Below are 27,627 nucleotides of genomic sequence, written 5' to 3' on the forward strand. Positions count from 1 at the left end.
TTCTTAATATTTTCTAGTACTTTTGATATAGCAGTTCCTCTGATATAGGTATTTTAATATCTTTTAAGATTTAGCAACATGCAAAATTGAAGGTTAGCTTGGCGCAGCTGCTATATTCTAACTTCGCTACTCAATTGTGCGCTAGTAACATTAGTGAGCGATGAAACAACAGACTTGCATTTATTTTCTCTGCATTTAGACGACACATGACAGTGTGAGTCGAGATATTCTTATACAACTGATACTAAATTGTGTATTATGCAGAAAAGTGACAAACTCAAAGATTTCTCAGACATAATGTTTTTTCTTTCAGTCCCAATCTGCAATTAGTTGCTGCGTGACTCGAAAAGCAATGGAAGGAAAATTATAACCATGACTGTGTTTGTGTGTGTGTGTGTGTGTGTACTTTGTTCGCCACACCTATATGTGTTTTTATTAACACAATTTTCTGTCTGTAAATGCTTGTGCATGTCAATGTGTGTATGTGTTAAGTGTGTTTGCCACATGTACTGTATATGTGTGGGGTTTTTTCTTCTCACACCTGTGTGCCTGTAAATGTTTATATGTGTATGTGTGTGTGCATGTTTGCGTGTGCGTGGATTGTCTTTTTTTCAAGCTTGACAGACTTCCATAACTTTGATGCTGTGATGCCCGGTGTTTCTTCTTGCAAGTAGATTTGATTCATCTGATGAAGATTATACTTCACATCAATTACTGTTTTTCTTTTTCTTTTTTTTTATGCCTGTCTTCTTTTGGCTGCAAGCCTGTGTGTGTGTGTGTGTGTGTGTGTGTGTGTGTGTGTGTGTGTGTGTGTGTGTGTGTGTGTGAGAGAGAGAGAGAGAGAGATAGAGAGAAAAAGATAGTTTGTGTATCCAAATTGTTATCATTCACTTTCTAATAACACTATGCACAAGCAGTGCACTCAGCACTCTCTCTCTCTCTCTCTCTCTCTCTCTCTCTCTCACACACACACACACACACACACACACACACACACACAAATAACTCCTGTGAACTTTATGGAATCCATAAGCTGGCAAAATCCATCATGGCTGTGTGAGTAAAGAAATCCATTCTACATTAAAGTCAAGTGTAGCTTTCATAAATAAAACGTTATTGCTTGTCTCGCGGTATGCAGATGGAAAGAGCGGCAGAAGAAATGAAGGAGAGAGAAAGAGGGAGAGAGAGAGTGTGCACGTGAGACAACGCGGGTAAGATAAAGAGGGTAGTGGAAGAGAGAGAGAGAGAAAAAAGAAGTGGAAGAGAAGAAACAGGGCTTGTGGGAGAGTGAATGAAAAGGGAGAGAATGAAAAGGGGCCGGAGACAGAAAGGGGTGGTAGATAGAGAGCAAGAGAGAAGGAGAGAGAGACTGAGAGAAAAGAGGAGAGAAAGGTGAGAGAGGTTGAGAGAATGAACACGGGAGCCTATAAGGAAGTGAGAGGAAAGGAAGTGAGAGGAAAGGAAGAGAGAAATAGAGAGGAGGCATGAAAAGTGGGGAGTGAGAAAGAGGGTGAGAGATGGAGGGAAGGAGAGAGAAAGATAAAGAGGGGGAGACAGAAAGAGGGTGTAAGTGTGAGAGACGTAGAGAGAGAGAGCAGTGTACTGTTTACTGTATTTTATAGTGTATATTGTGCGTACTGTATATGTGATTATTTGCAGAATAAATCAGTTCATCGGTATATAATATATATTTATATGCTTGAATGAATAATTAACACTTGGGTGTCACTTAGCATGAAGTGCAGAGTTGTGTGTGAGTGTGTGTTTAATACTTCATAAATAGAATGCAGTGCTTCAGGTGCAGTTGATAAAGTGGCATTAGTGTATATTAATAACTGTGTAATGAAAGAAAGTAAACAAAGAAAGAAAGAAAGAAAGAAAGAAAGAAAGAAAGAAAGAAAGAAAGACCTGTCATTTTTTAAATTCGCAGATCAATGTGTTCCCTATTTATATTTACATGGATTTCTCAGGCTGATGCTTTTATACAAAGACCCTTAGAAGCGACACAGAAAATAATCCAGCTGTTCTACGAAATCGCAAGTGATACAACACTGAGCTTTCACAACATAACATACACCTTTATAGGACACATACACTCACTCTATCACACTGTGTGAATAAATGAGTGAGTGTAGCTTATGTATGAGGTGTGAGTGTATGAAGGAGAGAAGGATGCAGTGTTTTGAATGTATGAAAGAGTAAATGGATTAAGGAATTATTGTAAGAAGGAATTCATTCCTTGTGAATGAGTATATGCGTGAGTGTGGGGGGTGAGGTGTGAAGATTATTATGAATGATTAATATTTATGAATGATTAATGAATATAATGATTTATAAGTCCAATGATTAGAATGACTAATTTAGTGAGTATGTGAGTGAAGGAGTGAGAGAGAGTGATTGCATTATAGAGTTTATGAGTAAATGTGTTAGAGAATAAGTTATAATTAATTATAAGTTAATGAGATGATAAAGGAGTGTGTGGGTTATTGAATGAGTGAATGAGGTAGTGATTAAATGTGCAAATAATACAGAGAACGAGTGTGAGGATTAATGAATGATTCAGTGAGTGAGTAAGTGAAAGCAGGAGAGAGTGATTGAATGAATGAGTTTATAAGTAAATGGGGGAGTAGGTTAATGAGTTAGAGAATGAGTTCAATTATAAGTGAATAAGGCAGTTAAAGAGTGTGTGGGTTAGTGAGTGAATGAGGTAGTGTTTAAGTGTGTGAGTAATGCAGGGTTAATGCAGGATTATAATGAATGACTCTGTGAGTGAATGATTACATTTCAGTAAATGAGTGAATTAGGTAGTAAATTAATGTGTGGGTTAATGAATGAGTGAATATGTAAGTGTGGTAGTGAATGAGTGTGATGATTAGAATGAATGATTCAGTGAAAGAGAGAATTAGGTAGTGAAATATTGTGTGGGTTAATCAATGAGTGAATAAATGCAGTAGTGAATGAGTGTGAGGATTATAATGAGTGAATGAGGTAGTGAATGAGTGTGAGGATTATAATTAATGAGTGTGTGAGTGAGTGAGTGAGTGAGTGAGTGAGTGAGGTAGTGAATGGGTGTGAGGATTATAATGAAGGAGTGAGTAAGTAAATGCAGTAGTGAATGAGTGTGAGGATTATAATGAGTGAATGAGGTAGTGAATGAGTGTGAGGATTATAATGAGTGAATGAGGTAGTGAATGAGTGTGAGGATTATAATTAATGAGTGAGTGAGTGAGTGAGTGAATGAGGTAGTAAATGGGTGTGAGGATTATAATGAATGAGTGAGTGAGTAAATGCAGTAGTGAATGAGTTTGAGGATTATAGTGAGTGAGTGAGTGAGTGAGTGAATGAGTGTGAGGATTATAGTGAGTGAGTGAGTAAGTAAGTGAGTGAGTGAAAGAATGAGGTAGTGAATGAGTGTAAGGATTATAGTGAATGAGTGAGTAAGTAAATGCAGTAGTGAATGAGTTTGAGGATTATGATGAGTGAGTGAGTGAGTCAGTGAGTGAGTAAGTGAGTGAGTGAGTGAGTGTGTAAAAGAATGAGGTAGTGAATGAGTGTAAGATTATAGTGAATGAGTGAGTGAGTAAATGCAGTAGTGAATGAGTTTGAGGATTATAGTAAGTGAGTGAGTGAGTGAGTGAGTGAGTGAGTGAGTGAGTGAGTGAGTAAGAGAGTGAAAGAATGAGGTAGTGAAAGAATGAGGTAGTGAATGAGTGTAAGGATTATAGTGAATGAGTGAGTGAGTAAATGCAGTAGTGAATGAGTTTGAGAATTATAGTAAGTGAGTGAGTGAGTGAGTGAGTGAGTAAGAGAGTGAAAGAATGAGGTAGTGAATACGTTTTAGGATTATAATGAATGAGTGGTGAGTGAGTGAGTGAGTGAGTGAGTGTGTGAAAGAATGAGGTAGTGAATGAGTGTAAGGATTATAGTGAATGAGTGGTGAGTAAATGCAGTAGTGAATGAGTTTGAGGATTATAGTAAGTGAGTGAGTGAGTGGTGAGTGAGTGAGTGAGTGAGTGAGTGAGTGAAAGAATGAGGTAGTGAATACGTTTTAGGATTATAATGAATGAGTTAGTGAGTGAGGTAGTGAATGAGTGTGAGAATTATAATGAGTGAGTGAGTGAGTGAGTGTGTGAAAGAATGAGGTAGTGAATGAGTGTAAGGATTATAGTGAGTGAATGAGTGAGTAAGTAAATGCAGTAGTGAATGAGTTTGAGGATTATAGTGAGTGAATGACGAGTGAATAAGGTAGTGAATGAGTGTGAAGTTTATAGTGAATGAGCGAGTGAGTGAGAGGTGTGTGTGTGTGAGTTTGAGGATTATAATGAGTGAGTAAGTGAATGAGGTACTGAATAAATGCATGGGTAAAGTAATAAAGCAAGAAATTAGTAAGTCAGTAAATAAATGGGAATTATAATGAATAGTTGATGTTAGCATTAAGTTATGAATTGCTGCATGTGTATGTGTATAACAAAACATTATTCATTTATGATTTGATAAGTGATTTGTTAGTGATTCACTGTTGAACCAAATCATTAGTATACAGTCTCATTCTCAAGCTTGTAAAACACATTTAACCATAAATGTTCGGAGGGTCTTAATATTCCTACCTTGAGAACTAGGCTATGAATCAGATTATCACATGGATTTAATTATAAAAATGTAGAACGAAGGGAAGAATCATGGTTTTAATTAATGGTTTAAACATCATTTAACACCTGCTGACTTTGCTTAGTCTGTTTGTTTGTCTGCTAACACCACTAATCATGCACTAATGCTGATGTATTATTAATAATATAACAAATGCTAAAATGAAATTTGGAATAATGGGATAAATAAAAAAAACATTTAGTTGCTGTGTGTTTTGGGTATCAGTCCCTCCTGAGTTTGCAGAAGACCAGGCGAGTCTGGTGGAGGCAATAGAGGATGACTTTGCCGCCCTTCCTGTTAAAGTCTCGCCAATCCAGACGATATTTCGTGCGAGTGGATGTTCCGCGGCGAGAAGGTGCTTAGAGGTAATAGGCATTTTAACATCTCAGTGCAAGCTGTCTCACATTTGTTCTGTCACAACATGCCATATGGGCCCCGAACGCAACATTGGCAGCTTTTGTGCCAGATGTGCTCCTGCCTGGAGTGTTAATGCGTGCAGGTTAAATGAAGATGGCAGTCACTCCGAATGAGACACGGCATGTGCAGTCTTAATGCCGACTCTATTATCACATTGTGCTCGTCTTTGTGTGTAGGTGTGGCACGCGATGTGTTTATATGAACCATATGCCTCGTGAATATTTTCATGCACATGCTGCATGTATAGCGAAATCCTAAAGTTATTCATTAATTAGGATCGTAACATTTAAGAAATTGAGATCAAACGCTGTTGCGTGAAATTTTTATCTACCTAAACATCCATTTTTCACGTCTCACTCACTGCAAATGCATTTTCATTTCACTTCTAATTTTCTTACAATTAGTACTCTCCTTATTCATGCCCAACTTCGATACTTTTAATCAACGCAAACAAGCAAAAAAAAAAAAAATCAGTGACATACTGTATATGGTGAAAAATGAAGGACGCTCTGGTAACTCAAATGATTAATTTTTTTGCACCAGATGAAAGAAAACAAGCTTAGTAACGAAATGGACTGCACTGTATGTGTGTGCCAGAAATGCTCTTCTCAACAAACTTAACTACAGCTTAGATAAAATAAGAATGTGCATGACCTTTTCAGAGACTTGAACAAAAAAAAAGAAAGTTTGTACTTCTTCTGATGGATTTAAATTATAGGTAAGTGCAAAAGTTTGCATTTGCCATGTTGTCTGAAAGAAAAAAATCAAGAAATAAATAATCGATAGAAAAGAAAATGTGCACGGTTTAAAAAAAACAAGATGCGAGGTATACTAAAAATGTCAGACCATCACTGAGTTACCACCATCATATTAAGACCACTATCACCTCAACATTACAACTTCTACCACCACCACTAACACCCGCACAAGACCGCCACAACCACCAGCACATTGCCACCATTATCACGCAATTTTACCATCACTACCACCACCACAACACTACCACATTACCAATACTAACATTATCACTGACACCACTACATTACATCACTACACTACCACCACTACCACCACTACATTACCACCACTACTACCACTCTATCACTATTACCACCACTACCGCATTACCAACCACTAACACTATCAATCACACCACTACCATCCCCACACTACCACCACCACGTTCTAACCACTACTACCACACTATAACTATCACCACCACTACCACATTAGAAACCACTAACTCTATCACTCACACCACTACCATCACCACACTACCACTACTACCACCACCACATTATAACCACTACTACCACACAATCACTATTACCACCACATTACTAACCATTAACGCCAACACTCACATCACTACCATAACCAAAATAGAACCACCACACTACCACCACTACCATCACTACAACCACACTATCACTATTACCACCTCTATCACATTACTAAACATGAATACCATTACTACATTACATTATTACCACCACCACTATTTTACCACCATCACCGCAATATTACGACCACCACGACAGTACCACATTACCAGCACTATCACTGACACCAATTTATTACATCACAACCACCACTACCACAATATGTTTACCACCACCACTTTACCAACAAATTATTATTACCCCACTACTGTACTTCATTACTCTCACTACCAACACCACCACTATGTAAAGAAAGCAATTATTTCATAGGTAGTGGAGTTCTAAATATGTATGCAAAACTGTTTGTTTCTGTGTTTGTGTTTGTGTGTGTGTGTGTGTGTGTGTGTGTGTGTGTGTGTTTGTGTGTGTGTGTGTGTAAACAGATCGGGATTCTCGTTACCATTTCTCAGAATCTTGGGGTTTGGAGATTTGGAATGTGACCAGGCGTGATACAGGTGTGTACACAGTGGAGTGTTCCAATGCTGAAGGAAAAAACAAAAGCAACATCAAACTGGACGTCCACTGTAAGAACCATTGCACATTACAAACACCTTTCACATCTTGAAATGATAGCATTTTCTACTATAGATAGTTCTGACGACTACTGACAGAAACATGGTTCTCTGTTGCATTCATTTAATGCAGAAGTTGTATCACACCAAATCTGTTTAGAAAACCAGGAAAAAGCAGAAATTAGCTTTTCACCTTTTTGTTCCAGCTGCTAAACTGATTAGACTCCACTACCACCACCACTAACCCCCACCATCACCACCACCATTACACTACAACCACACACACACCAGAACCATATTACCATCACCAGCACACTATCACCAACACCACTTCCACCACATTACCACCTCCACAATACCTACACCACTACCACCCCTACCAAATTACCACCATCGCCACCACATGACCACTACCAAACCACCACCACATGCAAAACCCTGTAATTTTAGCCAAAACAACAAACCAAATTCACCCAGAATGACTGTTTTACTCACACATATGCATTTGCAGAACATGAAACCCATACCATATAAAAGATAAGGAAACTCCTGCTGCTGTTTATCTTTACACTGGTATTATGTAAATGGAAGACAGAGTTATAAAAGGAGTTGCATCACTGTCATTCAAGAAACAAGATTAGTGTCTCTGTAATGTTAGAGAGAAACACAATGTAGGAGAGAGGACATGAAAGGCTCATTACTTCTGAAGCTCCCACATCAGCATCAGCATGTCTTATGTCTACATTTATATTTATTCACTTGGCGGAAGCTTTTATCCAAAGGGACTCAGATGTGCAGCAGAATCCAATTGAAGCATAAACGAGGTTTGTGCGACACTGTCAAAACAGTGTATGAAAATGAGAAAATGATGAAACCAAGTCTTGTATGGACATAATCAATAGGCCTTTGTATTTATTTATTTTATTTTAAATAAGCATACTGTAGTTATTCACAGACAGAACTGAAAGAAGGCAGGGGTTCTAGTTTACGGGTCAACAAGATGAAAGTAAAAACAAGAATAGCGCTTTTAAATTACAATGTTCTTTTTTCAGGTGTTAAATCCACTCATTTTTTATCTTCAATGTCCCCAGTGATTATGTAAGTAACGGGCTATTGGCAAGTGTTAATTAAAATGTATGAATTTATGGTATTTTAATTTTAGAGCAGTCACTGGTTTTAGACTGTAACAATTTTTTTTTTTAAATAGTAAATAGTTTTAGTACTTTAATTTATTTAATCTAATTGAAACCAATTATTTATACTTTTCTTTCATTTGGTTAGTGTATCAAATTGCTTCACATCTAAACAATATGCAAGATCAGCTACCGTTGAAATAGTTTACTTGCAAAAAAACATTTAAGAACATTTAAAGCTGCTTTGTCTTTGCAAATTTCCTATACATAGGCCCAAGTCGAAAAAAATAAAAATAAAAATAAAAAAATAAAAAATTCCAGTAGTGTTAAGAGAATATATATATAAAATATATTGAAGGTATAATTGAGATGAAAAATGCACACAAAAATTAAATAGTTAAATAACCAAATTAGACTTCTTGTTTTTTACACAATGTACATAATTAGCAACAAAATGTAAAGTTATATTTAGTAAAAAAAAGAGAAATAAAAAGCTTTTTATTTTACCCCTAACAAAATGGGCCAAACACACAAATCCAGAATGGTCAACAGGTCTCTTCTTTAAAACAAACAAACAAACAAACAAAAAAAAAAACTGTTTTATTACAATAAAATGATAAATAGTATTTATTAGCCATTAGACAAGAGATTTGTGACAGAATAATTGAAACAATTTTACTGTTATTTTTCCCATCACTTGTTTTATGCTAGTTTGTTTGACATTTCTTTTCCAATTAATAATTGATCATTAAAATCTTTATATATGGACTACATTTCTCATAAGCCAATGCACCTCAATGTCCCAACTCACATGTTACACTTATTACCCACATTTGTTTTCTATTTTTATCTAATTAGTGGCACTATTTAACTCTGGATTGTGTTCCTCATTGTTTTGCTGTTTTATTTATGGTTAGCATTGCTTTAATCAAGTTTAGGTTATGGGTTTCATGGGTAGGTTTTATTATTATTTTATTAAACTAGTGTTTTGTTTCTGTCTTTGTTTCTATGCTTTGTATTTTTTCACTAATATTTAAATCGTTTTCCCTTTGCCTTTATCTCATTTTATGGCAGTTGGGGTGAGGGACTCATGCAGAAAAGAATCTGCCAAATCTGTTATGAGCTTTTCATCCCCATCATTAGGATACTTAAAAAAAAAAATACAAACATTAGTGCTAGCACCCTTGTTTTCTGTTTGTGATGTTTATAGTGTAAGCTATTTTTTAACGATGGCAGTGAATTAACGCAGTCTAGTCTGCTTCCATGTACCTTTATTAGTAGTAAAAGCTACTCACATACATTTAGACTGTACCAACAATTTGACCTTTTTAAATATTAAAATTTTCTGTTGCCAAATGTTCTACATGGTTTGAAAGGAGAAAACTCCAGCATCAGTCCATGTGAGGGGGAAAAATGTAGGGACCCAAAGGTTTAGCAGAATTAGATTAAACTTCAAAACATGCAGACATACACCAAATGAAAACTTGCACAAATCATTAGGTTGATGCACCTCAATAACAGGCAGGGTTTCTTTTTTATCTACTTATGCCCTGGGCAACTATGAATTAAAAACTAATAACCTGGAAACGAAATTTGCTTGTCCGAGGCACTTGGGCGATTGATGTGTCCTCAATGTACAGTATTTGTATAGTAGTGTCAGTAAAACAGAGATGGATGAAGTTGGACAGCAAGTTGCCTTATGAATCATTACAACACATCTACATGAAATAAGCGACATGAGATGGAATAGAAGGTGTTTGTCCATGAGTGTCACTTGACTGACACTTATGACAACAAACATGAATATACATTATGATCTGAATTGAAGTACACACTATTTATAAAATGGAAGCGTTGGATTGGAATATGTCTCAATAATGTTTATGCTTGTGCGCATTTAGGAAACTCATCCAGCATGAAAGATGATTACTTTGCTAATAAAAAATGGTAGAATGTATCAACAGAAAATCTTGGCAAATGTGTTCCTGCAAGTACATTATCTTAATGTATTTCCGAGACACATATTTATCCTCTAAAATTATACAAATATATGGACATCCGATTCTATGTTAAGTCCACATTTGCTGGTATAATAACCTCCACACTTCTGGGAAAATGTTCCACTAGAGTTTCGAGTGTGGTTGTGTAGATTTGTGCTAATTCAGCCACAGGGGGGTTAGTAAAATCAGGTAGCCTAAAGAGGCCTGGGGAGCATTTCAATTCATCCAAAAGGTGTTCAGTAGAGTCTTTTACTCATTTTAAATCAAGACGTGACCAAGTTGTCTAGACTAGGTGCCAACTTGGCCACTCAAGATGTAGACATCACCTTCATGCCATGCCGATTTGAGGCAGTAATTAAAGCAAAAGGAGCCCCTACTAAGTATTCAGCACATGTACAGTAAATGAACAAACTTTCCAGAAGGCCAACATTTCACTGAAAATGTTTTTTTATTAGTCTTATGAAGTATTCTGTTTGAGAGTGAATTGGTGGGTTTTGTTAATGTGAGCCAAAATCATCACAATTATATGAAACAAAGACTTAAAACTACTTTAGTCTGTGCATTGAATTTATTTAATACATGAATTTCACAATTTGAGTAGAATTACTGAAATAAATGAACTTTTCCACAACATTCTAATTTATTGAGAAGCTCTTTATATTTGTCCATAACCGAATAACTTGTACAACCAATGTATACTTTTCTATATGATTACATTTGCTTGTCTGCACTTCACATATTTTCTTTTTGTATATTATTCAGATACTGAAGTAAGTATTCAGAGAAGGGTATACAGCTGGGGATTTCTTTTTTTTCAGAGAGCAGTTTTTTTTTTTGAGTGAGAGCAGGCTACTGACCTGCAATTACCTCATTAATGATTTAATAACAGCTTTGTACTAAAACTAGGTCTACACATTCTAGCAAATCCTCCGTCATTAATGAATCCCTGCATCCCTGCTACAATAGTGCCTGACAGTGCTACACATTCATTATGTATAGAGTGTTTTAATAGCTTTTACAGATGGCCCTGTTTTCTTGTAGGACTTCCTATTTTCTCGGTCTGAGACAATGGGAAGCATCTCAAGTGTGTCAACATGTGAGAGCTTACACAAGTACTAATGGGCTGTTTTTCTCAAGGCTATGAGCCCAGTGGGAGATGGGAGGAAAGAGAGAGAGAGAAGAAAGAAAGAGAGAGAGACTGCAACCAGCACATTAATTTAAATGCATTTTGAAGTGTATGTACTGTAGAACATCTACACCTCTCTCTTTAACCAGTCTGGAGAAGTAACAATTTTACCTTCAATAATTTTTTTCTCATGCTAGCTGAATAGATAGGTAGACACATGCATACATACATGGAAGGAGATAGATAGATAGATAGATAGATAGATAGATAGATAGATAGATAGATAGATAGATAGATAGATAGATAGATAGATAGATAGATAGATAGATAGATAGATAGATAGATAGATAGAATACAAATATGGTGGTATAAGAGTAATAAAACACCTCAGGATGTCAAGGTGGTAGCACTAACTCAGCTTCATGTGAGGCCACATCACATTATACAGAGACTTCAATATTAAAATTGCATGTACTCAGAAAGCATGCATTATTTATTTATTTATTTTTTTATTACAGATCCCCCCAGCGTGAAAATGAAGGCAGATCCTGTGAACGTGAACATCGGAGACACTGCAGATCTGTTCTGCATCGCTGATGCCAATCCTGTGACTGACAACATGTTTTCGTGGAAGTGGATGGTGAGACACTGCCACATACTTTCACCGTTACAGTGTTTACTCCTAATAGATTTCGTTTAAAGTATAAAAGACTCGTTTAAAGTTTGCATGTTCTATTTTTTATTTTTTATTCGATTCAATTCAATTCATTTTTATTTGTATAGCGCTTTTAACAATGAACATTGTCTCAAAGCAGCTTTACACAGATAATGTGGTGATTAAAAGTGAATATGTTCTTTATAAGTAAGTATGTCCCTGATGAGTGAGCCGGTGGTGACTGTGGCAAGGAAAAACTCCCCGAGATGGCATAAGGAAGAAACCTTGAGAGGAACCAGACTCAAGAGGAAACCCATCCTTATCTGGGTTGCACCGAATGTCCATTTGTAGCAGATATGCAATGTTGCGGGGTGCAGTGATAATGATCAGAAGCAAACTGTATTTCTGAGTCAGTGTACAAGACTGTTTACATTAACTACAGTCTAATCCATCCTCAAAGCACCGTTCTTACTCCGGAATTTCATGGAACCACCCAAGGCGTTGATGAAAAACCGTCTATTCTTTCTTCATATTTATCATATTCATCAACTTTATAATACAGTGTGGGTATTCATGATCAGTCCCTGACAGCATGCTGAAAATGAAATTGAAATAAAAAATCAACGTCTGCTTTCCTTCCTTTTTTGATCTCTTATCACTTTGAATAATCTCCTCCCTCTGTGTCTCTCTTCATCACTATCAGTGCCTCTCTCTATCTCCTCATCTTCTCCACCTCTTTCACTTTGCGTTCTCTCGCTCTCAGCCGGCGCTCTTTAGCGAGAGGACATGCTATATTTCACTGCTGTAAGTGTGCTCTAAGTGTCTCACCCTTCTGCGCTCCGCCTTCTCTGGCCCAAATGGAGAAAAATAGCTTTCATTAAAGCGGCTTTGCCACGGGCTACATTCGTCTTTGTTAGCTCAGGTTGTGCCGTTTTAGTGCTTTTTTTCTATTTCCTGTCCAAAGTTCACAACCATTGTGCTTTCTGCTATTATGAAAGGCGATTCTTAATCATAAAGGTGTGCTTCTGAGAAAAGATGTGACCATGTGTGAAGAGCCACAGAGTTTGATACCTAGTCATCGCTGTTGGGATGTCGACTAGGGATAGATGAAAAGCATTGAGGCAGGTGATAAGGAAATGAGAGCAGATGGTAAGGAAAGCAGGTAATGTATTTTGTTAATTTAGAAAATATATCAGACGGCTGTAGGTGAAGTCGATTCTGCAGTCGACTGCCTTGGAAAAGTTTTTTGTGGGGAACTCGATGGTAAGAGGAAATTGGAGGCAGGTTCCCAAGGCTTTATTTTGCCATGTAAATTTACATATAAGAATCCAGCTCTCTTTCTCTGTATCTCAGCTCTTATTTTTCAATTTTCAGCCCTTTCCCTATTCATTAAAGCAGGATAACTAAGTACAGGTGTGTCATCCTTACTACTTACCTATTCTGGCTCCACCAGGGTTTTAACGCATTTTGGAAAAGTATGAAAAAATAAAAAATAAAAATAATTTGATTTCAGTGATTTTCAGGTCTGAATTAATATGGAAAAATGTATTGACATATATTTGTTTTTATAATATCGCCTTACTCTGTTTTCTAAAATTAATAAAATGTAAACATATTTTTTTATAAAACAGATGCTTTTTAGATTGTCTCTGCTAATCTGATACATTTGAAAAACGTCATTTTTATCTAAAAACGTCACCACGTTTCCCAAAAGTTGCTCATCCACACTAAAATTACAGAAAATGTTTATGTCCCCGTACCACGCAAAATGTAAGAAGCATTGATCCATGTCGTTTCTGTCTGCTGTTTAATTACTTTCCGACTCTTTGAGCCTTCGTTTCGCATCGCAATGTGAACTGTGGAGACTTTTCAGCATTTTTAAATGTATCCACTTTGGAGGGCATTTTCATAAAGCTACATTTTTGTTTGACGAAAAACACCATCACAATGTGGCCAAAAACTAAAAATATATGCGTTTTCAAACAGAAACGTATTGATGTGGACATGACCGAAAGGTGTTTTTACATGGAATGTTACGCTGTGAGGCAGCATTTACTATGACAGTACCGCGCCTCTATGAAACACATGGAAAACATCACTGATTCTGACTCTGACATACATCAGAGATTTTAATGTAACACGTTATAATTGGAATTTAAAATTATTATTTTTGATGCTAAATATGATCTTAAAACCTGCATAATTGAGTTTGGAAAAGTTTGGAATTTTCTGTGTTTCTGTGTTTCACAATTTAAAGTTACACAAAACATCAATCACACTCTGAACTGTGGCACAGTGAATTCTGTTGTGCCCAGCACTTTTGGAGCCACATGTTGCAAATCAGTATCCACATAGTCAGATCAGCAGCACATGCCAGAGGACAATCAAAACTTGTTTTTTTAAATGAGCATGATGGAAAAACCCAGACACTGTTGTAGACCTAATATTCATTATCCATCATTTAACAATACATGTTTTCTTGTCAGTGTACACAATCTATGCAGCACAAATGAAACTACTACTGTATATATTGAGCCCCTGAATAACTTATACAATGAAAACGACAGCTATTTGATTATTTGTTTTAGACACTGGTCTGGTAGCAGAATTACTAGTCTTACAACCCCTTGTACATAATTTTTCTAGCCCTTATGTAGGCCAACTCAGTGTTATTATCATATGAATATGTGTTTGTGTGAGCTCATTGTAACCAATTTGCTATTCTTAGTGTGTGGGTTTTTTTGTGTGTTATTCAGGGTGAAGGTGAAATTGACGGGCTAGGTGAAATGACTCAGGATGAATCAACTGGACTTTTGACCATCTACAAGGTGACCCGAGTTCAAGCAGGTCCCTACCAGTGCACTGCAAACAATGGCATAGTACCCGAAGCCAGTGTGGTGGGACAGCTTGTTGTAAACTGTGAGTTTGACATCTGCTCAGAATGAACAGCAACAGAATGAAGAATGCTACTTGTTCCACACTAAGATTCTCAGAGTGGAACACGAGTGCTTAGTTCTTAGTCTCTTTGAATTAAACCCTGGTGTTCTTTTGTCTTTGGAGTGGTTCATTAAGTACAATACTTTGACCCTGAATCAAGTCCAAGCATTGGAAGTAAATCAAACATGCACTCACACAATGCTAATTCATTGTTCGAATATTTCCCAATGTCAAACATTAAGCTACCACTTGATTATGAGTGAGTTCCACTTACTACTGGTCATTTCTGCTGATATTTTTACCAAAACTTGTTGTTTTCAACAATTTTCCTACTGCTACTTCACATGGAAGCCTAATACACTTAAGAAGAAAGCACCAAGTGCGCTTTTCCATATACATGAGCTCACAGACACGTAATTTGTTAATGTCGCTCTGATTTAAAAGGAAATAAAGTATTGCCATCCATCCCACACAGAGGGCACAGCCAATTATTAGCCAAAACATCCCTATACTCAGGATTCACAGTGATTAATGCTTCAAATGTAAATTTAGTGATCGAAGGAAACGCCTTTGTGCACTGCATGTTTCATCATGCAAAAATTTACCAGAATAGAGACAATAGTAATTGAGATGTATATAAACCCAAAATTAATCCTGTAGTATACTCCAAAGTGTGTGTGGGTGTGTGTAATAGGGGTGAATTGTCCAGACAGATTCAGACAGACAACAATTCATAAATTTACTCGAGAGACTTCTAACGCATGGCCCTATCGCATCAGGACTTTGCAATGCAAAAAAAGAAAAAAAAAAAATTAAACCAGATGTTCTTTTCTTGTTTTGTACCTCTGCCATGTTAGACTGTCTTTCATGTGACTCTCTGGAATCTTTTATGCCGTTGCACCGATGCGAATTGGTGAATCTTACCATTTTATATACATATATATATCATATACACATCCCTTCTCCTGGTCTTTATTTGTATTAATTCCAACATTATACCTTAATAATGAAGACAGTTATAAAAGTACACATGTGTTTTATTATTAAACAACCCCAAATTTGTTTTATAATTAAGATTGTCCAAAGCAGCTATATTTAGCTTCAATGACGGCTTCGTACACTCTTAACATTCTCTCATCAGATTCAGTATTAACCTGTTAGCCTTCGACACAGATTTTGGGACTCACAGCTGAAATGCCCTACCTAACTTTAAATGTTAACAGTTCCTGATAAAAGTTGGCTTCATACACAATTTAAATATCTCTAAAAAGAAGACACTTTGAGCTTTACTGTCCATTATTCACTGTTGATATTGTTAAAAAAAAAAAAGTTAAGTACTGTAGAAAAAAATTCCCTAAATAATTTTTTTTCCCTTCATATATAAATACATGAAATCTGTCCTATAGCAATCCAGAAAAGTAATAGGTTGAAAGCCACATGTCTCATGAGTTTATATTTTAAATTAAATGAAGATATCATAAAAAATGAGATTCCTACAAACATTTATCTTAAACTATGTCTGTTTCACCCCTCCCCACCCAAATTTTAGGACTCGCAGCTGAAATGCTCTACCTAACTTTAATTGGACAATGTTGAAAATATTGAAAAGAAAGGGGAATCTGTGTCCAAACTTTTGACTGACAGCATATATACATCAAATGTTTGTATGTTTGATGAAGTTGCTCCGGAGCTGCAAAAGGGGGCACAATGGAGAAAAGTGGCAAGTCGAGGAGATGGTACTACTGATGCTGATGTGCTTTGTCAGGCTGAAGGAGTGCCTCGTGTCCAGTTCAGCTGGGCAAAGAACGGCATACCACTGGACTATAACAACCCACGGTGTGTGCACACCCACACAGAAAATACACACAAAACACAGGAAATTGAGATAAAAGTCATTGGCCATGTAACGCTTCCATTACTAAATTAAATACTATTAATCCGATTACTACTGCTGCTGCAGCCAATACTGGTGCTGCTACAACTAATACATAACCACTTAAATATCAGTTTTACTGCTACTACCATTTCTCTTCTCACTACCACTACTAATCTTTTTACTATTGGTACTGCTTTTACCACTACTACTGCTGATATTACTAAAACTACTGCTACAAATAGTACTACTGATATTACTACTACTACTACTACTGTTATTACTACTACTGTAACATGGAACTAAAAGACATAGAATGAAAACCCAAGAACAACACAGATACCAAGACAAGTTTTTACATTTTACTGCAAGTTGTATTTTATAATTGTTTGTGACAAATAAAAATCTTGAATAAATCTTCAAACCAGGAAGGGTCAGAATACCAAAAATAGCAAAATAAGGTAAAACTGAGAAAGACAAACCAAGGTCAAACACAGAGTATGAGTTTATAATATAAACTTATACAGCCAGTCTTCTATTACTGTTAAATTCCTGAGACTACTACTACTACTACTGATGGTGTTACTAACATTAGTATTGAATAATTACATTTACGGTAATTAATAATATTACAATACTACTACTGCTATTAATGAGGACGAGGTACTGAAGTATACAATCCTATCTTATTATATGCTTGCAGTATATTTTGTAAGAATCTGTTTAAATAATCCCAGGACTTTTATGTTGTTCTTGCATGCTTTTGTGTGTTTTTTTTTTTCTCTGTTAGTCAACCTCATGTCTATGACTGTAGAAATTCAGTAAGTAGTAACTATTGCTATTTACATATGTTTGACATTTTATTTGTTATATTAATTCTATAATGATCTGTATTATATGTAGTGAGCTGTTGTGGGGAGCATAAACCTACAAAACCATATCAGTACTTTACACTATCAGTATTTCTGAACTGAAACTAATTCTGAAAATAGCAACTGGGTGCAAATCAGACATAGACTGGCTCATGTTAAATTAAATGACAACATACTGATATGATATGCTGATGTGTGTGTGTGTGTGTGTGTGTGTGTGTGTGTGTGTGTGTGTGTGTGTGTGTGTGTGTGTGTTAAGATATCTCGAGAAGACAGTAAAAGAAGGAGCCATACACACCAGCACTCTGACTGTAGTAAATGTGAGTGCCGCTCTGGACTATGCTGTGTTTACCTGCACCGCCCGAAACAGCCTTGGAGAAGACACATTTAACATCCAACTTCTTAGCACCAGTATGCACATGCACACAATCACATTTTTTATACTGCTTTTTTTAGCTGACTGTAAGATCAGATAAATATTGATCACCTTATCCATTGACTTTTCACTGTATTTGTTGTATAGGAGGCAGGAGGAAGTTAGTATTAATGTATAAGCAGTATATGGAGTTTTTAATGGTGCCCTGGAAAATCCATAAGGTGCTGCTAAAGTGCGAAAAACGTGTTTGCGATTTTCATATAGCAAATGTTACACTTTGTTCAAGTCTTGCATAGCTACACTATATGGTCAAAAGTATTGAGACACCTGCCTTTTCCAGTTCTTCTTCCCCAAACTCAAACAAATAATTGGAGTCACGCAATTGTATAGGATATCTTTGGATGTGGTAGTCATACATTTTCCCTTCGCTTGAATTAGGAGATCAAAACCAGTTTTTACTCTGGAGTGGTCTTCAACCCTATTGAACACCTTTGGGATTCATTGGAACACTAGCATACTTTAAGCATACTTCAAACTTGTGGAATATCTTCCCAGATGAGGGTTATTATAACAGTAAATAGGGACTAAATGTTCTAAATTGTATAGGATGTTCGAAAAGTACATAGTATTTAGTACATAGTCTTTTGGTGAGGTGTCTACAAACCTTTGTCTATATAGTGTATATGCTGTAGTACAATTGCACTAATCCTGATCTATTTAGCTCATAATTATATACCAGGTGTCAAAATATGTAAATATACCTGCATCACGATGGGATTCAAATCTTTAAAAGCAGTTTTCTTCTTTTTATGCCATTGTTTTTCAATCCTCAGCTGAGCTGTGACATTTGTAGCCTCAGATTTTAATATTTGCTTAACAGGAGTCAAAGCAAATGTATACATTTGCTGTTGTAGCCCATTGTGTATATTCCAAGATGTTTTCTGAGATGCTTTTTTTCTTGTGCTCACAATGGTTGTAAAGAGTGGTTATTAAAGTCTGCCCATTCTCCTTAACCTAGTCAAGGTTCTAAAACTATTATAAAATATTAAAACAAGCACATTTAGCACCCCAATATGTCAATGTCACAATGATCACATGTATTTCCTTTTTCTGACATTTAAAGTGAATTATTTGATTATGTAGCTGCATGATTTCATGCATTGTACTCTTGCACTGGCTCAGGAGAATTACATAACTGATACAAAGGCACCATTAGTGTAGTCTAATCTAAAAATAGTAAACTAGCAATTTTGGGAAGGAAACCAGGAAGTAGGCAAAATGCATTCTTACAGATAATCAATGACCCTGATTGGCTTAGGATATGGCTGGAGAATTACATTACTATAACACAGGCAACATTAGTGTAGTCTAATCTAATAAAATAAACTGGGAATGCTGGGGAGGAAAAAGGGTAGTAGGTAAAATGCATGCCTACAGATAAACAATGACCCTGTTTGGCTCAGGATATGGCTGGAGAAATACACAACTGAGACACAAGTAACATAAGTGTTGACTAATCTAGTAAAGTAAACTTGAAATTCTGGAAATTAAACTGGGAATTATACAAAATGGGAACTTGCTTTCAAATAAACACTCCTTTTATATATACCTGGACCTATACCTGGCGGTGACAAAATAAAAGTTTCTCCCATATCTTACTCTACAGTGTTATATGTCTCTACCAGAAACTGGTTTATCCATCTAGGATTTATATAACCTCAGCCACTCTCAGTGCCGGTCCCAAGCCCGGATAAATGGGGAGGGTTGCACTAGGAAGGGCATCCAGCGTAAAAACATGTGCCAAATCAAAACATGTGGAGGATCCGCTGTGGCGACCCCTAACGGGAGAAGCCGAAAGAAAGTTTCTTAGTTTATCCATAATCTTCAATGATTACATGCATTTTTAAATAACACATTTTTTTCATATGTTTATTTTTCCCCTCAGAATATGTGTAGCATCTACTATTGTTCTGCAAAGTTAGAGTTTTCCAACTAAGATGGAAAGACCGCTTTGTTAGTATATATTAAGTGGTTGTTAAGGTAATGAACAATTAGCATGGCTTGCTAAGATGACAGCTAATGCAGCTTCTTCCTCTTTTTCTTCTTTCGGCTGCTCCCATTAGGGGTCACCACAGCAGATCGTCTGTCTCCATACCCCCCTGTTCACTACATCTGTCTCTTTCAAACCAACTACCTGCATGTCTTCCCTCACTAAATCCATAAACCTCCTCCTCCTTGGCCTCCCTCTTTTCCTCCTTCCTGGCAGCTCCATCCTCGGCATTCTCCTACTGATATACCCCATGTCCCTCCTCTGCACATGTCCAAACCATTTCAATGACAGCTAATGCAGCTTGCTAGCTTAATTTGTGGTTAGGGGATTTTGGGAGGAAGCAGGATTTACTCGAGTGTTTCTATGCATCTCTGTTTGGGCTTTGCACTCTTTTAGGGCAAGTCACTAAAGAAAACATTATTTTCTTCTATGAAAATCGACATTTTATAAAATTGGGTTAAAAGTTGATCGGGCTTTCCTTTAAAATGGCAAGCTGCCGCATTATGGGGCATTTTAAAAGTCAAAGTTTCTCAATATTGCCTAAGCAAAAGCAAAACAATCCCCTCTGTCTTACTTTCTCGTTTCCTTTTCTTTTAAATCACTTTTTAGTGCTCTTATAACTCCTGTAACTGCATCAGCTTTTCTCTTTATTTTTCATAGTCTCATCTCTCTCTCTCTCTCTCTCTCTCTCTCTCTCTCTCTCTCTCTCTCTCTCTCTCTCTCTCTCTGTCTGTCTTCCGGCCAGTCCACTACACAATCCAATATTCGCTTGGCCCCTCCCTTTTATATTTTTACAGCTGTGAATATTCATAATTAATCTGATAATAAATACTAGATGCTTTTTATCGTCAGATGCTTGAGGAAAAAGAGTATGATTTTTCACATTTTTTCAATGATTGTTATATGCCATTACAGTTTTTTTTCCAGATTTTTTTTTTTTTTTTTTGGAAAGAAGCAGGACTCTTCCTACCGCCCCTTACTACCCCATTATATAATTACTATTCACTTACTTGGAAAAATGAATAAGATACTGTATATTCCAGTCTCTCTCTCTTTTCTTCTTACAGTGTTACTTTCTTTAGTGGCTCTGAAGAAGACCCTTCCTATTCGTTCAGGATCACTTCCTGTCATCAGGATAGCAATTATAGGAAATGTATTTGTTTATATCAACTCAGGAAAGACAACACCTGACTTCTGCACTGAGAAACCTCTTCCAGCTTTAATAATTTGCCTCCTACCACTATTATCATTAAAATTGCCCCCATCCTCCACCTTCTACTCCTCATCATCATCACTGTCAGGAGCTAACATTATCAGCACCATCATCACAGACAAGAACTAATATTATACTCATCATCATGATTTCTATCACCACAACCTTCATCAACATCAGCAATAATGGAAATCCGATTGATAATCAAACACATCTGCCATCATCCAACAACTTCTTTGTCACAATGATCATCATCATCAAGACCACAATAGACAATACTACCACATTCATCACATCATAATCATCATATCCAGCTATGACTACTACTACCACATATTTCACCATAACCATCATCAGCATCATCATCATCATTATCATCATCATGAGAATGACCACTACCATTACATTCATCACATGATAATCACCATATCGAGCAATGACATCTATCATCATCATCATCATCACCGCCATTATGACTATCACCACCATAATTTTCATCTGTGTTCTTGTTATTGTCATCATAACCATCATGAGAAATACCACTAACACTAAGCTCATCATCTTCATATCCAGCAATGCCCACTACCACCACAATCATCAACATCATCATGAAAACGACCACTACCACCACGTTCTTCATCATCATTAGCATAGGAACGATCACTACCACCACAATCATCATGAAAACTACCACTGCCACCACATTCATCATCATCATCATCGTTGTCATAACCATCATAATCCTCAAGACGACTACAATTCTTCACATTCTTCATCACTGTCATACTCATCATCTTTATCATCATCATCCTCACTATTACCACCCTATTTTTAATAATCATTGTCATTGTCACTATATAACCATCATCATGAGACCACTACCACTACATTAATCATCATCATTTTTATACCACATTCTTCATCCTCGTCATCATCATCATCATTAAAAAACAAAAAATTGTATTGGCCAGAAACAGCCTGACTAGTTCCAGTAATAAATAGTGCTGTGACCATTTGAATAGCCACTGTTTACACCTGTGCTGAGCTGAAAAGCATCTCAGAATACACAACATGACAAACACTGTGGCAGACTGGCAACAACAGCAGAAGACCTCATCAGGCTACTGTCTGGGCAAACTGTAAAAGTATTCAGATCCAGAGAACTACGTCAAGCATTTGCTGCTCTCTTTATTCTTCTCTGAATCGGGTGTAAACAAAAGCCTTTTATTGCAGTTAAGCTATTAATCTATGTACGAGACGAGATTGTAAATGTAACTCCTGCACTTCAGGTTTTATTTTTAAACTACATCAGTAAAATAATATGACTACCAAGGTTACAGTACTTAAACCAGTGCATTAAAAGGCTAAGTGCATGTACGTCTTGAATTATATTTCAGTCAGAGGAGAAGATTTATTTAGGAAATTCAGGGTAATGCCTTTTATAGAGTCGCTTCCCATTCTTAATATGAGCAAGTATTGCAACAAGCAATAAAAAAGTTTAATGTTTTATTTTTCTTTAACATGCAAGGTTGTATGTTGTGAGCAGAACCTCAGGCTGATAATTAAATCCTGGCGACGTGTTGGTCTGCAAAGGTCCATAGTGCCAAGGTTGCAGGATACTCCAGGGTTATAATTGTTGTGTGTATTGTGCTTTTATGATGGTAGCTCGGTATTTTCACATGGCTGCTTTTAGTCTGTGCTGTCAGAAAGCCACTTGTGTGGAAACTCCTGCATCTGTATAGAATTGCATCATTTAGTTCTGTGGACTTACAGTAGGGTTCATTTTACAGCTTCATGTATAGCATTTGGCAGATGACTGTATTATGACTGGCTTGGATCAATCTTTCAAGTGGTTGAGTGTTAAAGAGGCAACTTATGGCCTTCTGACCACTAAGTCCTTTCATTTTTATGCAGTATGTAAATTAATGATTAATCAGATTTCTCTTTGATTTAATTATATGTCTACTTTACTATTTATTATTCTCAGCAAATGCCACATTCTTCAAACGACTACACTTCCCATAACCTGCAGTGCTTTCAGTCATTGTGCTGAATCACTCACACACACACACACACACACATACTTTAAATGCAACTTTAAAAGAAATTTGAAATCACAAAGTATTTCTTAAGTTTTAGTGGTACTCATGACATAACCGTGAGCCTTGAAAAGTTTTTTGCCCACTTTTTAGATTTTCTGATTTTGGATTCCTGAACTTTCCTGTTTAAAGCAAAACCTTCTCTGCTGGTTTAAACAATATAATCACTGACCAACGTTTCAATATATTTTTGTCCATAAATATGCATTAAAATTATTCCCAATAGTCTCTCTTCATTTCATACCATTTCTCATGGATACTAAATCTTATTGGATCTATCCAATTAGATTTAAGCAGTCACATGTTAATAGGGTCAAAGGGGACTTTTTTTTTAAATCACAAACTCCAAGCTTTTGCTTTAACCAATTAGACTGCAATTTTGTCACTCAAAAAAACCTTAGCATTCAAACACATCTGCATTTTCACATGCTTTGATTGAGTGGTCGTAGAGTGCACTAGTCAAATCTTGCAAACCGCATCTATAACAAACTGCTCAAGCTCAGATATATTTGTTGGATTTAATAGCTGTTTTTCTTTTCTTTCCAAAATGACTAACAGAGGAGAAAAATTGATTTGATTGCAGATACACTTACAATGACATTTACAAGTCAGACTTTTCAAAAAAAGCTTAACATTGTAAGGAAAGTTCAGCCAAACCAGTTTAAACCAGTTGTTTTCATGAACCATTCATGTTTTTGTATATTATTTTCAGTAGAATTTGCACAAAAACACACAAGGGTAATACTGGAGATTCTGCTAGAGATGACGTATGCGGGTGGTGCAGCTGTGGCTGCGGTAAAAGGAGACTTGTTGAATTGTGTACATTTGGTTTTATTATTTTATTTGGACATTCATTCTTACTGTATGAGATTCCTGTCTGTGATGCAGCGCTCTGTTATACTGTGCTTCTGTATAATATTGATGGTTTGTATAGCCATGGCATCATAATGATGGTATTGAGAAGTGAATTCATTCAGGTAGGACACCAATGAAGGCCTAGGTGTGAAATGCATGGCCCACCACTGCATTTTAGATTCCTCCTTTGGATTTGTGTCCTTTGGATTCATGTTTCTACAACCTGAGAGCATCATTCTCTCTACCTATTCCGCAATTTGTTTTTCTTTTTTGACAGATTACCCAGACCCCCCCTCAGACCTGAAGCTCCTCAGCGTCTCCTCGAACTCCGTCACTCTGGAGTGGATGCCCGGCTTCGACGGAGGGCTTATTCAAAATTTCCGAGTCAGGTCAGACACCTATGATTATAAATTGTAGCTTGTAAATTATGTCAGCTGAGTGTAGGCGGTGGCGTCACCTTGCCGGGTTCATGCCACAGAGAACGGATCTGTACACACCAGTGCCGTGATCTCCCACACTTTAATGTCATGATATCACACAAGACATTTTACCAGTAACCTTTAGAAATGGCAAAGCGAAAAAGAAATACAAGATCTGCTGAGTGTTGGAGAAGGAGGTGACTGGGTATGTAAGTAGGTGGAGATCAGATCCTGTTAATTGGGTAATAATTTTTTCTACAATATACACTTGTTTTACAAAATAATCCACAATACTGACTATATTACTGTATTTAATGGATTATTACCTGCAGGGTTTAATGAAAGCATTTTGTACCAGGATTTCGAGGTGTAATATTATTTATATTTATTTTAGGGTTAATAATAATTAGCTCATTCTAATACAATTTTGTTTCTATAGTAACAACTCATTTACAGGGACTTCCATGGCCACACTCCAAATTATTAAAGCCTAATAAGAAATAATATGCGTTGTTATTTAACAGTATATAAAACTTCTCTAGGTTACGTACGTAACCCTAGTTCCCTGAGGGAACGAGATGCTGTGTCAAAACTCGTTCACACTAAAATAATGTGTGTAATCAATAACAATTGGAAGCTGGCCGTCACTGGTGGGGTGACGTCACGACCAGGAGTATAAAACGCATATGAGTGAGGGCAGCGGCAGCTTCTGTAAGGGAGAAGGAAGCGCTGCAGGGATGCCGGAGGTGTGGCATAGAGATGCAGCGTCTAGTTCCCTCAGAGAACTAGGGTTAAATATGTAACCTAGAGACGTTTCCCTTCAGGAACTCAAGCTGCGTCTTTGGGAACGAGTGTCCAATCACGCAGGACTGACAAGTCCCTGCCTAGTGTGTGCTTGGAAAGAAGGAGGATACAATGCCTGTAATCTTAAAGGTCGTGGGACGACCGAGGGCACCTTGGGGATATAATCCGTACGCAGGAAGGCACTAGCCATACCCGGGGTAAACTCCAGGAAGGAGGGGGCCTGCAGGTCCCCTACTCTCTTGATAGAGCAAAGAGCCAACAAGAACGCAGTCTTGATTAAAAAGTGCCTCCAAGTTCCCACCCAGGCACTCTAGGTCGTACCGGGGACCTCAGCCTCCAGGTGCCACTGAGAAAACACAGAAAAACAACGACCACATCCCACCCAGGCACTCTAGGTCATACCGGGGGCCATAGACTTAGAAAACGTGTTACCATCGGGTCTCTGCCCAGAGATTGCCCAGCCACGGGGGCGTGATAAGCTGAAATGGCAGACGCATAGACTTTTACGGAGTTGGACAGAGCCAACCCTTTGTTGAGCTGCCCCTGGAGGAAATCCAGCACTCGACCAAACGGGCAGTAAACTGGATCCAGCTAATGGTGCTCACACAACGAGCAGAACAGATGCCAACTGGCGGCATACGACCTCTTTATAGAGGAAGCTCTGTAGAGAGAATGGTCTCTACCACCTTAGAGGCCCTAAGGGGCCACAGCCTCCACAGCTCCAGGCGGGGGGGAAATATGGCACCCCTAAACTGGAATAGGCGATCCCTCCTAAGATGAATCTCCCATGGACGGTGATCGAGGGGAGCTACCAGGTCCGTGAACTATGGTTTGCTCGGCCACCTTGAAACTATCAGAAGAAGACGGACTCTCTCCAGAACTCCTGGAAGCAGTGTGATGGGGAAAGGCATACAGACACAACCTCAGCCATGCCTGATCGGGGCTGGAGGAGTAAGGGAGAACCAGAGCCTCGTTCACGCGGCCCGGGATGTAAACCTCTCTCAAAGAGAGGAGTTCTCCTTGGCCCAAAGGATGATCTGGTGTGCCAGCCTGCAAAACGGATGCAAACACAGACCTCCTTGATGGCTGATGTAGGAGACCACCGCAGTATTGTCCGTACGGACCAACACATCGTACCCTCTGAGGTCTGAGAGGAAATGCTTCAGTGCTAGAAGCACGGCCAACATCTCTTTTCAGTTGATGTGCCAGCGTAGATGGGGCCCTTCCCACAGAGCACTTATAATCGCTCCCCACCCCGTGAGGGATGCATCCGTTGTTAGCGTTAAGCGACGACCAGGGACTCCCAGTACAGGGCCTAAAGATAGGAACCGGGGATCTCGGCAAACATCTAAGGCACGTAGGCATCGCCGCGTGACCTTGGTGCGGAGGGGGTTGCCTCTACGTGAGAACCCACAGTTCCTGAGCCACCACTGAAGGGGTCTCATGTATAGCAGGCCAAGTGGAATCACCTTGGGGAAAAAAGGGAAGACCCCGAAGCGGAGGTTGTGACACAGGTGTCAGCAAGTGCTTATCTAATTTAATATACGTATGAAAGCACTTTCCGCTCATCAGCCGGCCAAATTATATCGAGCTTGGCAATGGCACGCGTTACAACCTACGTAAGCTCCTCGGCTTCCGTATCACAAATACATGGGTGCACAGTGACCACAATCGGCTCCCTTGGGAACCGACTTCGCATACTTTGCTCCCAATCAAGTGACACACAAGCTGTGCTTATCCCCCCCCTGTAATATAGCGGGGGCAAGGAGGAGCGCACAGCCGGAATGTGTGTTTAAATTTTTTGCTTGCTTTCATTAATTTCTTATCTTATCTTATCTTATCTTATCTTATCTTATCTTATCTTATCTTATCTTATCTTATCTTTTTTGTCAAACAATCTGACAGACAACACAAACACACAGAACGTTTTTGAACAGACAGAAGCTGCCGCTGCCCTCAATCATGCATTTTATACTCCTAGTCGTGACATCACCCTGCCGGTGATGGCCAGTGTCCAATTTTTGACTGATACACACGTTATTTCAGAGTGTGAACACTCGGTCGTATTCCCAAAGCATTTCGACGCAGCCTGAGTTCCTGAAAGGGAACAAAAGTGTTCTGTTGCAAGACACGCATTTTTTCTATTTCCTGAAGTTTCCAGATGTGGGTCAGTACTTTGAATTAGATATTGGGTCAC

General features: G+C 37.8%; 1 protein-coding gene across 1 annotated transcript in view; it reads left to right on the forward strand.

Moving 5' to 3' along the window:
- nphs1 (NPHS1 adhesion molecule, nephrin) overlaps positions 1-27,627 on the forward strand; it is a 146,763-nt gene that overhangs the window by 96,929 nt on the left and 22,207 nt on the right. Inside the window, 8 exon segments of the mRNA XM_046862206.1 lie at positions 4,873-4,950; positions 4,953-5,012; positions 6,890-7,030; positions 11,796-11,917; positions 14,689-14,851; positions 16,549-16,705; positions 17,874-18,025; positions 24,485-24,596. Of these exon segments, the coding sequence (XP_046718162.1) occupies positions 4,873-4,950; positions 4,953-5,012; positions 6,890-7,030; positions 11,796-11,917; positions 14,689-14,851; positions 16,549-16,705; positions 17,874-18,025; positions 24,485-24,596 (985 nt within the window).

Source organism: Silurus meridionalis, chromosome 12, assembly GCF_014805685.1.
Source record: "Silurus meridionalis isolate SWU-2019-XX chromosome 12, ASM1480568v1, whole genome shotgun sequence".
Lineage (NCBI taxonomy): Eukaryota > Metazoa > Chordata > Actinopteri > Siluriformes > Siluridae > Silurus > Silurus meridionalis.